Genomic DNA, 12,923 nt, shown 5'->3' on the forward strand with positions numbered 1-12,923 from the left:
GGACAAGCATCCCACTTATGATTAACCCCTATTGCAAGCATATGCAACTACAACAGAAGTATTAAGGTAAACCTAACCATATCATGAAACATATGGATCCAAATCAGCCCCTTACGAAGCAACTCATAAACTAAGGTTTAAGCTTATGTCACTCTTGCAACCCTTCATCTACTTATTACTTCCCAATGCCTCCCTCTAGGCCCAAACAATGGTGAAGTGTCATGTAGTCGATGTTCACTTGACACCACTAGAGGGATGACAACATACATCTCATCAAAATATCGAACGGATACCAAATTCACATGACTACTTATAGCAAGAATTCTCCCATGTCCTTAGGAACAAACGTAACTACTCACAAAGCATATTCATGTTCATAATCAGAGGGGTATTAATATGCATAATGGATCTGAACATATGATCTTCCACCATGTAAACCAACTAGCATCAACTACAAGGAGTAATCAACACTACTAGCAACCCAGAGGTACCAATCTGAGATTTGATACAAAGATTGGATACAAGAGATGAACTAGGGTTTGAGATGAGATGGTGCTGGTGAAGATGTTGATGGAGATTGACCCCCTCCCGATGAGAGGATCGTTGGTGATGACGACGATGATGATTTCTCCCTCCTGGAGGGAAGTTTCCCCGGCAAAACAGCTTCGCCGGAGCCCTAGATTGGTTCCGCCAAGGTTCCGCCTCGTGGCGGCGGAGTTTCGTCCCGTGAGCTACCTTATAATTTTTTCCTCGACGAAAGACTCCATATAGCCAAAGATGGGCATCAGAGGGCCACCAGGGGGCCCACGAGGCAGGGGGCGCACCCCCACCCTCGTGGACGGTGGGTGGCCCCCCTCTGGTACTTCTTTCGCCCAATATTTTTATATATTCTGAAACGTGCTCCCGTGAAGTTTCAGGACTTTTGGAGTTGTGCAGAATAGGTCTCTAATATTTGCTCCTTTTCCAGCCCAGAATTCCAGCTGCCAGCATTTCCCCTCTTCATGTAAACCTTGTAAAATGAGAGAGAATAGGCATAAGTATTGTGATATAATGTGTAATAACAGCCCATAATGCAATAAATATTGATATGAAAGCATGATGCAAAATGGACGTATCAGATATAAAAAGTAAGCGTGTGCATACGCCACCGGCCCGTCCGAACCGAGAAAAAAGGTCCCACATATGCCCCCTAGCGACTCGTCTCGTCTCGTTGTTTCTCCCCCGGAGGCTATGACCAGATTCATCCGTCCCTCCCAGCGTGACCAAGTGGAGTAGTTGCGCCACCAGATCATGTTGTACGGAGTGCCGCTCTTTGCCTTTTTTCCTTTATCGTGACCCCTCGGCTACAGACTTCAAGAGAGGATATAAAACCAAGCGCATGCATGCACCATTGACCTATCTGAACCGAGAAAAACAGTCACATAACTGTCCTCATCACATTAATACATTATCGAGTGTCCATCTCATTCGCGACGACCAAGTGAGTAGTTGCGCCACCAAATCACGTTTGTATGGAGCATCACTCTTGGCCACTTTTCCTTTTTTGTGATGCCTTAGCTACGGACTTCAAGAAAAGATATAAAAGCAAGCACGTGCATGCACCATCAACCTATCCGAACCGAGAAAAACTGTCACATAACTTTCCTCATCACATATGTCATCTAGTTTCTTAGTCTTCCCTGTTTCAACCTCTTCTCAACCTTTGTACAATGTTTTCTCATGACGCCATATCTCTTCGAGCATCCACATCTTCCTTGACTCCTACATCTCAACAAATCTCTAAGTCTGAGTTGAATAACATATTATGTTAGCGGCTTAGCACCATGAGCGTGACAATGTGGCTTGGACAACGAGTAAGACATATAACTTGGGTGTGGAGCCAATGACACACCCTAGCAAACACATGTTGTTGGTCCCAAACTCCCAATTTTCTTTGTTTCATGCACCCGACTAGTCAAATGTCAAGGCGCTGCATGATAAAACATTTTAAAAGCAAGTTGGCATCTCGACCTTCCGATCCAGGACACCAAGATTGACTAGAAGCCTTATGGATATAACCGTGTTTCATAGGTTACGTCTCTCAGTCACCTCAGGCCTCCCTTCAATGAGGTCCACTTTTAGGTCTCCAGCAAGAGCATACACATATCGTCTTGCTTTGGATACATCTTCCACCTCACCCTCACAACGAAGGTTATGCATTATCATCATCCTTGAGTTCCATGTGCTCAGGGCAATTGGAGCTTGTCGTGATGGTGCAAAGCAATGCTGCAATCTGGTGCTTGTCAGCATCCCCCTTTAGACACACATGAGAACATGTGTTGGACTTCTCGTGAGATGTTTCTCTCAAGTTTTTGTTTGTTTTGCAATTGATAAATCTTTGTGCGTTTATTGTAAGAGGTTGAGGCTATACAGTATGGATCGGGTTTTTGGGCTTTTGTTTTTGGTCCTCAATATGTTCTTAGTTCTTACTGACGCAAGAGGTGAATTTCAAAGGGAAAAAATTCCCGAGATGTGTGCGAGAGAAATTACATTCCCAAGCACACATGAGCAAAAGAAAACGAAAGAAGAAGAAGAAGAAAAATACAAGCAAAAAAATAACACCAAAAAAACATGGACAATTATTGAGAGCATCCACCTGGCACGATGACCTATGGCAACATCGCCAAGTGGAGTAGCCGGATAGGCGCACCTTCGGATAACGGCGTACCGAGTGTCCTTCACTCCATGCGATGGTGCCTTTGCTGCCGCAGCCCCTCCGCCACGGACCCCAAATTATAAAAAGTAAGCGCGTGCATACGCGACCGGCCCGTCTGAACCGGGAAAAAGGGTCCCACATACGCCCCAAGCAACCTGTCTCGTCGTTTCTCCTCCGGAGGCTACGACCAGATTCATCCCTTCCTGCCAGCGTGACCAAGTGGAGTAGTTGCGCCACCATATCATGTTGTACGGAGTGCCGCTCTTTGCCATTTTTCCTTTGTCGTCACCCCTCAGCTACGGACTTCAAGAGACGATATAAAAGCAAGCGCATGCATGCAACATTGACCTATCTAAACCGAGAAAAACAGTCACATAACTTTCCTCGTCACATTAATATATTATCAAGTGTCCACCCTGTTCGCGACGACCAAGTGAGTAGTGCCACCAAATCACATTTGTGCGGAGCGCCACTCTTGGCCACTTTTCCTTTGTCGTGACGCCTTAGCTACGGACTTCAAGAAAGGATATAAAAGCACCAAGAAAAACTGTCACATAAGATTCCTCATCACATATGTCATCTAGTTTCCTAGTCTTCCCTATTTCCAACCTCTTCTCAATCTTTATACAACGTTTCCTCATGACTTCATCTCTCTTCGTGCAAGAATCCACATCTTCCTTGACTCCTACATCTCAACAAATCTCCAAGTCTGAGTTGAATAACACGGACAATGAGTAAGACATATAATTTGGGTATGGAACCAATGACACACCCTAGCAAACATATGTTGTTGGTCCCAAACTCCAAATTTGCTTTGTTTTATGCACATGACTATTCAAATGTCAAGGCGCCGCATGATAAATATAACATCTTAAAAGCAAGTTGGCGTCTCGACCTTCCGATCCAGAACACCAAGATCGACTAGAAGCCTTAATGTGTTCAACGTGTTCTTAGTTCTTACCTGATGCAAGAGGTGAATTTCGAAGGGAGAAAAAAAAATCCCGAGATACATTCCCAAGCCCACATGAGCAAAAGAAAAAAAAACAAATAACACACACAAAAAAAAACCATGGACAATTATTGAGAGCGCCCACCTGGCCCGGTGACCGGTGGCAACATCGCCAAGTGGAGCAGCCGGATAGACGGCGTACGGACTGTGTGTCGCTCCTCGCGATTGATTGTGGCTTCGCTGCCGCTGCCGCAGCCGCAGCCCCTCCGCCACGGACCCCAGCCGAGCCAAAAGAGGATATAAAAAGCAGGCGCGTGCATACGCCACCGGCCCGTCCGAAGCGAGAAAAAAAGGCCCCACCTACGCCCCAACCCCCCAACACTCGTCCCGTCTCGTCGTTTCTCCTCTCACCCGGCGAAAGAGAGACCGCGGCCAGATTCATCCCTCCCTCCCTCCCAAGTCTCCCAAGAGTCCGCTGCGAATCAAACAGCGCCCCGCTATTCCACCCCACCTTAATCACACTCTCCGCCCCTGCCTGCCTTATTAATCCGGCTCCAACCCTGCGGCAGACGGGGTTTGGTGGTCGCAGGATTCCCCTCCCGCCGGCGGCTCGCCTCCCTCCCCTCCGCGCGCGCATCGCCTCCCCGGTTTCCTGGTGAGTTCTCCCGCTGATTTTCGCCTCGTTTCGACCATCTGCTTGCGGGCGGACGCCGCCGTGGACCATGGTCGCGTGCATTGGACTATTCGCGCGGTTTCCAGTGCTGATTTGGGATTTTAGCTCGGGAGTTGCGTCAGAGCTTTGAGCCCAAGTGGTTTTCGTGTGGGGTGTATTTTGGGCGGGGGGGGGAGTGGTTTTCCGTTGGGCGAGTTGGCCGTGGCGTGACGAATCGGGCGGGGCCAGCGGGGATGCTCACGCCACAGTAGCGGAACCGGATCCCCCGGCGGGCCGAATTCGGCGGCGACAGCCAGCCACGCGCTCGGGAATCGGTGCCGTCATCCGCAGCCGTCCAGCCGTTCGGAATCTGGTTTTCCCCCACGATTCGGTTCGATTCGAGGTCCTTCCCCCCACGCATCAGCCGCCGTGTGCTGCGCGGTTTTGCGCGAACCGGAAGGTGGTTGGTCCGGCACGGCGTTGTGCCAGCTGGGCCATCTTTGGCGCGGCCGGCGTCGAAAGCAGTCCTGCGACTTTCCTGCTGTCGCCTCTATATTTTGCCGTCTATATAAGTAAGCCCTTCTTTAATGGCAGAAGAATCGAGTGGGTCCTGCTCGTGAGCCGTGAGGGCTGCAACTGCGAGGGAAGGGGAAAAGGAGGGCTCGGCTCAAGTCAATCTGGGCGAGGCCATGATGGAGAGGAGGTCGCTGATGGAGGCGCTGGTGACGGCGGCGCAGGGAGGCTCCACGGACACGTCGGTGCTCTCCATGCTCAAGTACGCCGTGCTGCCCATCGCCAAGGTCTTCACCGTCTGCTTCATGGGCTTCCTCATGGCCACCAAGTACGTCAACATCCTCCAGCCCAACGGCCGCAAGCTTCTCAACGGGGTGAGCTTTTCCTTGTCTGTCCTCTCCTTTCTTTTGTGATAAATGCATAGCTACTAGACATATAGTCCCACCTGTGACCTCGAAGAATGGTAGCTGGGTGGTGTTATACAGACTAGGAAGGTGTTAGCTACTCCATCATCATAGTGCTTACATATTTTGACTGTTTGGTGCAGCTTGTGTTCTCGCTTCTACTTCCTTGCCTTATATTTTCCCAACTGGGCAGCGCAATCACGCTCGAGAAGTTGGTGCAGTGGTAAGGATTGTATTTCGATGACGCTCCTTACTTTCTTTGTTCAGCAGTTTAGTGACTCAGTTTTGTCGTGTGAGCTACTGACCGTAATGTTGTTACTATTATTAGATTATAAGTCAAAATATCACAGTGATTTACTATTATCGAATATCCTGACAAATTTTAGTCATGAGCTTTTGAGTACGACAAATTAGCGACAAATTTTAGTCATGAGCTTCCAAGTACGACAAATTAGCGACAAATTTTAGTCATGAGCTTCCGAGTACGACAAATTTTAGTCATGAGCTTCCGAGTACGACAAATTAGCGACAAATTTTAGTCATGAGCTTCCGAGTACGACAAACTAGCGACAAATTTTAGTCATGAGCTTCCGAGTACGACAAATTAGCGACAAATTTTAGTCATGAGCTTCCGAGTACGACAAATTAGCTCACGCGACTCCGCGTTTCTCAAAATAAATGCAAAAAAGGGTACCATCGAAGAGTGAAGGAAACGCATGTTGGTGGGTTAATTGGTTCTAGTTGAGTTTTAAGGGTTAGAATGGAATCGAAACAAGCTTTCCTGGACTAGTTTAATGGCAGTACTTCTTTCTAGTAATATATATACTGGAATATGGAAATCAGTAGAGAAACTATTTCAGCGCATTCATTTAATTAGAGTATTGTTGCTGTCAATATTCATCTCGTTAGAATTGTGTGAACTTTATCTTTGAGTCCATACAGTCCTTTTTTCGCTGTTTTAGCCTTTTCCGTTGGCAGTAACTCTGCCGTGATTGCTTTCTTCCTATTTGACATTTTCTCTCCTTTTTTTGTATTTTGTAGGTGGTATATTCCAGTAAATATTGTTGTAGGCGCCGTGTCTGGCTCCTTGATTGGCTTTGTGGTGGCGTCTATCATCCGACCTCCTTATCCGTACTTCAAGTTTACTGTTATTCACATTGGAATAGGTGTTTGTTTTCCTCTTTTTGAAAAAGTTGCATTTCATTTGTGATTCTTCTATCTGATACGCATCTGACCGTTTATTTTTTCTGAGACAGGGAACATTGGAAATATACCTCTGGTTCTCATTGCAGCACTATGTCGGGACCCATCCAATCCTTTTGGTGACTCTGAAAAATGCAGCCAGGATGGAAACGCGTATATCTCATTCGGTCAATGGGTATGTGCATTTTCTTTTCGGGAGGTGCATGTGTTCAGTGTTTTACTTAGAAGTCAGGATGACTACTTTGTGATATAAAGATAAAAGCTCAGCATTTATATCAGGAATATGAATAACTGTTCTGAGATCATGTGCTGAATGAATTCTTCACTTGATGCAGGTTGGTGCGATTATTGTTTACACATATGTGTTCAAGATGCTTTCTCCACCACCTGGAGAGACCTTTGATGGTGAAGAGGAGAAGCTTCCGGTTCTGGCATCTGAAGAAAACGCGATGCCTGAACTTGGTAAATATCCAACAGGCACTCACACTAGTACTGTACCCGAGGATGAGCCTTTGTTAGCTCTCGAGGGGAATCAAAAAGGCTCTACTTCTCTAGGATCAAAGGTAAAAAAATACTAGCAGTGATTCGTAGTTTAATACACTTTGGTCTTTTCTTATTCAATTTGATACAGTTATATTGCAATGTGAATAATTGTGTTCTGTTGTTACAGATATTAAGCTGTGCTAGATGTGTGGTGAAATTCCTAAAAGACAAGCAACTTCTTCAGCCACCAATTATTGCCTCTGTATGTATTGATGGGAGTGTATTCTATTAGTAATTATTACAGAAAAATATATCTGTATTTTGTGCCTTGGAATCTAATTTTACACTATGGAACAGGTCTTTGCAATTGGAATCGGTGTTGTTCCATTCTTGAAGGGTTTGATATTCACGGATGATGCACCTCTATTCTTCTTCACAGACAGCTGCCTCATTCTTGGGTATTTGCATCCTGCTTTCGGATTTCTTTTCAAATATACACGGACCTTGCACCAATTAAACTACAGAACTTAAATTACACATGATGACTTCTATTGTCTAAAATATGCTACATTTTCAGGGAAGCTATGATTCCATGCATTTTGCTTGCTGTGGGGGGTAATCTTGTTGATGGTAAGAATCTATTTTCCTTTGAAACTGTTGTGAAATTGTATTATACTGACATCACCCGAACCATTGCCATTGTATGTGAGGAGATGCGTTTCTCCAGATCTTAACACTAGCCCTGGTTATTCATCAGGTCCTGGTGAAGGGAGTAAGAGACTTGGTGTGCGGACCACCGTTGCTATTATTTTTGCACGGTTGATCTTGGTTCCAATTGCTGGGGTTGGCATCGTAATGCTAGTTGATAAGCTTGGTTTCATTCCCAAAGATGACAAAATGTTCAAGTTTGTCCTACTACTGCAGCATTCCATGCCCACATCAGTGCTCTCAGGTATGAGAAAATAAGGGACCACTGCTTATCACTTACCATAATGTTTAAACCTTTAAAACTCCAATAATGCTTTGTTTGTTGAGAAAATAAGGCTCGCTGCTTATCACTCAACTATCATGTGTTCATGTTTAATAAACCTTAAAATACTCTAATAATGCGTTGTTAGTTGAGATCTGCAAGACAGTGGGGCAGTGTGTGTGAGGTCATCATGTTAGTTGAGATCTGCAAGACAGTGGGTTAGTGTGCTGCATGTTAGCAAACCACACTATGGAATCTGATAATAAAGATCCTTCTGTTTGCAGGTGCTGTTGCAAACCTCAGAGGGTGCGGGAAAGAATCAGCCGCGATCTTGTTCTGGGTGCACATTTTTGCAGTGTTCTCCATGGCGGGGTGGATTATTTTCTACTTGACGTTGCTCTTCTAAGTATGCCGCTCCCTTGTATGTCTACTCTTTTCATTTTTTGGGCTCTCATCTGCAGCAGTGCAGATTAACGGCGATTCCTTGATGCTCAAACTACTCTTGATTTGATCTGCAGATACTGCATTCAACTTGAATATCCGCAAATAGTAGATATCATCAGAAAACATGGAAGAAGATAATAGTGTCATGAACTGTACAATAGGCCACCGAAACCATGGTGGCAGCTGCTCTGGAGGTACGAGTTGTATCAGTACAGATATGGGTTCCTCGTACCCGGTTTGTGTAAATGCCTTTGTCATGTTAATTTTGGCCTTGTTCCTCTGCCACTTGTCATGGCGAGGGACGAGAATCGCCGGCATCTGGTGCCTGCCCATATTATTAGGTCGCCCTGAAAAACCTTTTAGATCCGTATTTCAGATATATTTTGGCACTCCGTGATCCGTCTGTTGGGTTGAAAGTGTATTCTGTATGTTGTGTTGTGCCTTTTGCGCTGTCCTTGTGGGTCGTTGCTCGAGTTCAGATGGTACACACACAAGTGTTTATCACCGGGCGCAACCCATGATGGTGCTCGTACACAAGCAATAATGTGCACACAAACCCGTGCCAGCGACGCGTCGAGGCCTTGCACGTTGCCGGTGTCGCCAGCGTACCAGCAGCACGTTGCGTGTAGTACTGCTGGGACAAACTGTCGTGTTTGATCGCTCCATGTGCTTATTATGGAGATGGATCTGGAAAACCACCGATCTGAATCTCGTCTCCGGTCAGAAGAGAACTGCGTATCCGATGTCGATGTGGACGGAATCTCACCGGGTCGCGCTGACACGTTCGTTGCCTCGTGGTTGCGTCGAGTACTGGTACTATACTTGCCTGGTGCAACGGAATGTGCCGGGAAGATTCTGTAACACGTTAGTGCGAACACGCAAGCTAGAGTTGGATGGAGCGGATACTTCCAACTAGGCAGCCAAGCTGGGCAGTGCATCAGCGACGACGCATGGGACGTGTATCGTCCGGTGGCGGAGAAACACTCCTCACCTCGCAGAGTCGCATGGTCAGGTCAAGTGATCACGCAAGGCATGTCTGTTCGATCAGACGACACGAGTTGCCCGAGGCGCTGATGAGCATGAGGTGTGTCTTGGTTGCAGACAATCATTCAGATTAGCTTGGCATACTCTTTCCACGCACAGATGCATAAAAAGAACATCTAACCATCATATAGTCTCATTCGCAAAACACACGCACACGCACACGCACACGCCATCTAGTCTAGCTACTGAAATGTTGTAAGGCCAACTTCATCGTGCGATCCTAAACGGACGTCCGTTTTGTCCGGATTCTATCCGTTTGAATAGGGATTTAGGGTCGTGTCCGGGCTTGTCCTGGGATGCGGTGGCCGTGCGCCCAGCGTGTGGCCGCATCCGTTTGCCCCATCCTGTCCGCGTCTATTTAAAAAAAAAGATCAATGTTTCAAATGCCAAGCCCTAGTTCACGGCCTCAGTTCATCACGCCGGCAACAAAACCAGTGACCAACACGTCCATCGCCAGCGGCCGGCAACACAGTCAGCCTTCAAAATGAATAGTTGTCCTCGCCGACAACACAGCCAGCGGTCGGCAACACAGCCGGCCTCCAAAATGAATGTTTTCTCGCCGGCACACTGCCAGCGGCCCAGCAGGCGGGCGGCACCCATGCCAGCCTCCAAAAACAACGGCCACGCCGATCGGACGACCTAGTTCAGGCCTTCGGCGTCGAGCATCTCCTTCTGCTTGGCCTCGAATCAGGCCCTCGTCTTGTCGCTCATCTTCAACAAGTCCACGCTCATGATCGCAAGGGCCACCTCCTTCGCTTTGGTGGCGGCATTCGTGGCCTCGATGTCGAGCTGCCTCTGCCTGGCCTTGACGTTGTCGGCCTCGATGTCGAGCTGCCTTTGCCGGGCGGCCTCTTCCATGTCGAGATGCCTTTGCCGGGCCGCCTCCTCCATTTCGATCTTCCTCTTCTTGGCCGACTCCTCCATCTCAAGCTTCTTTCTTTGAAGGTCTAGGTATTGCTTCATTTGCTCGTCCTTGCTTTGCCGCTTCTTCTCGTCCCCCACATCCTTTTGAGACATCATGCCATGCAAAGTGTCATGCAATGCCATGGATGCGGCATCACGTATGTCATCAACCTTGGAGTTGGTCTTGCCCCTCGGCCTCTTCAACGCCTCGCCATCTCCACCTCCGGCGAACTTGGCCGTCTTCAGTCCTCTCTTCCTTTGTAGTTCACGGTATTGGTCCTTGAACTTAGGGCAATTGTTGATGAGCGTCCAACAATGCGAAGAGTGAATGGCTTGTCATTGTGCCGGCCTTGAATGCCTCCAAAGATTGAAATGCCTACAACACATGATCAACAAGAAGTGAACATGCAAACATATACAAGGCCGAAGTCTCATGGCCATAGCAAGGAAAGGGCTAGGAAGATGAGAGCATACCGTGTCCCCAACGCCGAGACCACTCACAGGCCATGCTTGAACGCTCTCAAATGCGGCTTGATACTTGTTACACTCTTGTTGGATGAACAACCATCTCTTTTTAATCGAGCCGATACCACGGTTGCTTGTAATTTGGTAGGGCTCAAACATCTTCCTTTCATTGAATGTTTTGTGGTCTCTCGTCCAAAAAACAATGCCCTTTTGTTGCGCGCCGGTCCTCAGATCTTGGTTAATCTCCATCCAAGCTTTGCCAATCAACTTGTCCTCATCTTGTGTATATGAACCCATGCGAATGCTCTTCCTCTTCTTTTGTGCTTCCGCTCTTTGGATGAGCTCGTCGATGAACAATGGCTCGCCACTAATATCAACGTCATTGCCTTCTTCTTCATCACCATCACCTTCGACATAGATGTCATCGTCTTCATGCCACGAGTCACCATGGTCGTAGTCAGCACGGTCGTCGGCCTCTTCATCGGGCACGTACTGGGCACGGCCATCCTGACTTTGGGTCTCCTCGGGGTTGTAGGCACGGCCATGCCCACCCTCGAAGATCACGTCCTCCATGTACTGGTTGTAGAAGGGGTCGTCGACCGTTGGCGTTGGGGTTGGCATTCCGTCAAAGATGCGGGGGGGGGGGGGGGGGGGGCGGCATGGTGCCCGTGAACGGTGCCCATGCCTGCTTTCTTTGCATCTCGATGACGGCCGGCCGCCGCTGCTGGACCTAGGCGCGACGTTGAGGTCGATGACGGCCGCGGGGCGCGGTGTCGACGGCGCGAACAAGCCCACGTCCGGCGACCCCGAGAAACGGGTATGGCTGTCGTGCCTTGGCGGAGGAAAGCCGGGCGACATGGCGCGGTGCGCGAGGTCAGCGACTGGCAGTGCGTAGGCCGGGCGACCGACGAGCCTGTGCTCGCCGGGCCGACGACCGCTCCAGGGAACCCGGCCGGACGGCCCATGCCAAGCATGAAGATGGCGTGCGCTTTGTTGACGAGGTCCTCCTTCTCGTCGGCCGCGGCCTTGCGCCGCGCGGCGTCCAGCTCATCGCGCTGGGCGGCGAACTTGGCCGCGGCGGCATTGACCTTGACGACCGCTCTCCGTTCCCTCCTCTTCGCCGATTCCGCGTCCAACTTGGCGATCTCCTCCGGCGTGCACTCCGACCGCGGCTTCCTTGGCGCCTTCTTCTTCACCTTTGCGGGCGGGTCGACGGCCAGGCCGCCTGAACTCGGCGAGGCGTCGGCCATGGACGGGGGAGAGAGGGGGCGGCGGGAGGAACGTGGGAGGGTTAGGGGGAAATGGGCCAAATGGGCGTGGGTGGGTTTGGTTTCTCCCACCAACAGGCGGGTCAGGGGGGACAAGTGCGCGCGTCCCGCCCGTCCGCGCGCTGTCTGTTTCACCCCAAAACCGGCGCAAACTTGGGCCGGTGATGGATCGAAAGCGGACAAAAGTCCGTTTGCGCCCGCGCGCTGCGCCGTCTCGTTTTTGTCCCTTTTATCCCAAACGGACGGGGGCGGACAGGATAGGGTCGCGTGGTGAAGTTGGCCTACGCGCGGTGGAGTTGGCCTAAGAAACTGGTGTCCCCCGAAACTGCTACTACCGTGCCTAACAGACACGTCAGCTGTGGAAGCCCAGTAATTTGGAGACGAGGTGAAACTGCAGATGGTGTGATATGACCCCGTGTAATATAAATACTGAGGTCGTTGTTGTTTCGCTTGAAGTCGGTGTTGTCCAAACATATGCTACGCATACACCAGAGCGCTCAAGGCCAAGCTACGATAATGAACAAAAATTACTTGTTATTCCTATGAAGCATGCTACACGGGTCAAGCCAGAACGGATGAAAGAGGATAAGAAATTCTACGTAGTTCCAGAAGAAAGTGCATGCACGTACGTATATTTTGGAGAGCGTGGTTTGCATGCTACTAATGCATGTAAAGATTCCAGTTTTTTGGAGATAGAAGAAACGAAGCATGCATGGTTAATATGGAGGATTTGCTGGCTGCTTGTACAAGGTTGCAAGTATAGGAATTTTATTCAGTTGGAATTAAAGGAGATGTCGCTGCAGGTTACTACTTTGACATGCCACGCCCACCTGAAGAGATAAAAAGAATTTGCAGGAGGCTTGTGTTGTGGAGAACTCTATCCTTGTGTGCCTTGGGATGGGGTCCACCACAAACGGACCAACAAACAGT

The 12,923-nt window shown here is 48.8% G+C and overlaps 1 protein-coding gene across 3 annotated transcripts; it reads left to right on the forward strand.

Annotated features, from left to right (window-relative positions):
- Window positions 1–4,005: 4,005 nt before the first annotated feature.
- On the forward strand, window positions 4,006–8,705 carry LOC123062420 (protein PIN-LIKES 6). 3 transcript variants are annotated; one of them, XM_044485929.1, is made up of 12 exons: window positions 4,006–4,299; window positions 4,894–5,183; window positions 5,357–5,436; window positions 6,255–6,379; window positions 6,470–6,591; window positions 6,752–6,979; window positions 7,087–7,161; window positions 7,257–7,357; window positions 7,477–7,529; window positions 7,657–7,851; window positions 8,154–8,290; window positions 8,388–8,705. In XM_044485929.1, exons 2-11 carry the CDS (start codon window positions 4,986–4,988, stop codon window positions 8,273–8,275), a joined length of 1,299 nt encoding a protein of 432 aa, XP_044341864.1. In that variant the 5' UTR covers window positions 4,006–4,299; window positions 4,894–4,985; the 3' UTR covers window positions 8,276–8,290; window positions 8,388–8,705. The 3 variants fall into 3 exon arrangements, with proteins under 3 accessions (XP_044341864.1, XP_044341862.1, XP_044341863.1); XM_044485927.1 differs by having other exon boundaries at window positions 4,007–4,299; window positions 4,891–5,183; XM_044485928.1 differs by having other exon boundaries at window positions 4,007–4,299; window positions 4,891–5,183; window positions 8,154–8,275.
- The last annotated feature ends 4,218 nt before the right edge of the window (window positions 8,706–12,923 follow it).

The sequence above is a fragment of the Triticum aestivum genome, chromosome 3A, assembly GCF_018294505.1.
Source record: "Triticum aestivum cultivar Chinese Spring chromosome 3A, IWGSC CS RefSeq v2.1, whole genome shotgun sequence".
Lineage (NCBI taxonomy): Eukaryota > Viridiplantae > Streptophyta > Magnoliopsida > Poales > Poaceae > Triticum > Triticum aestivum.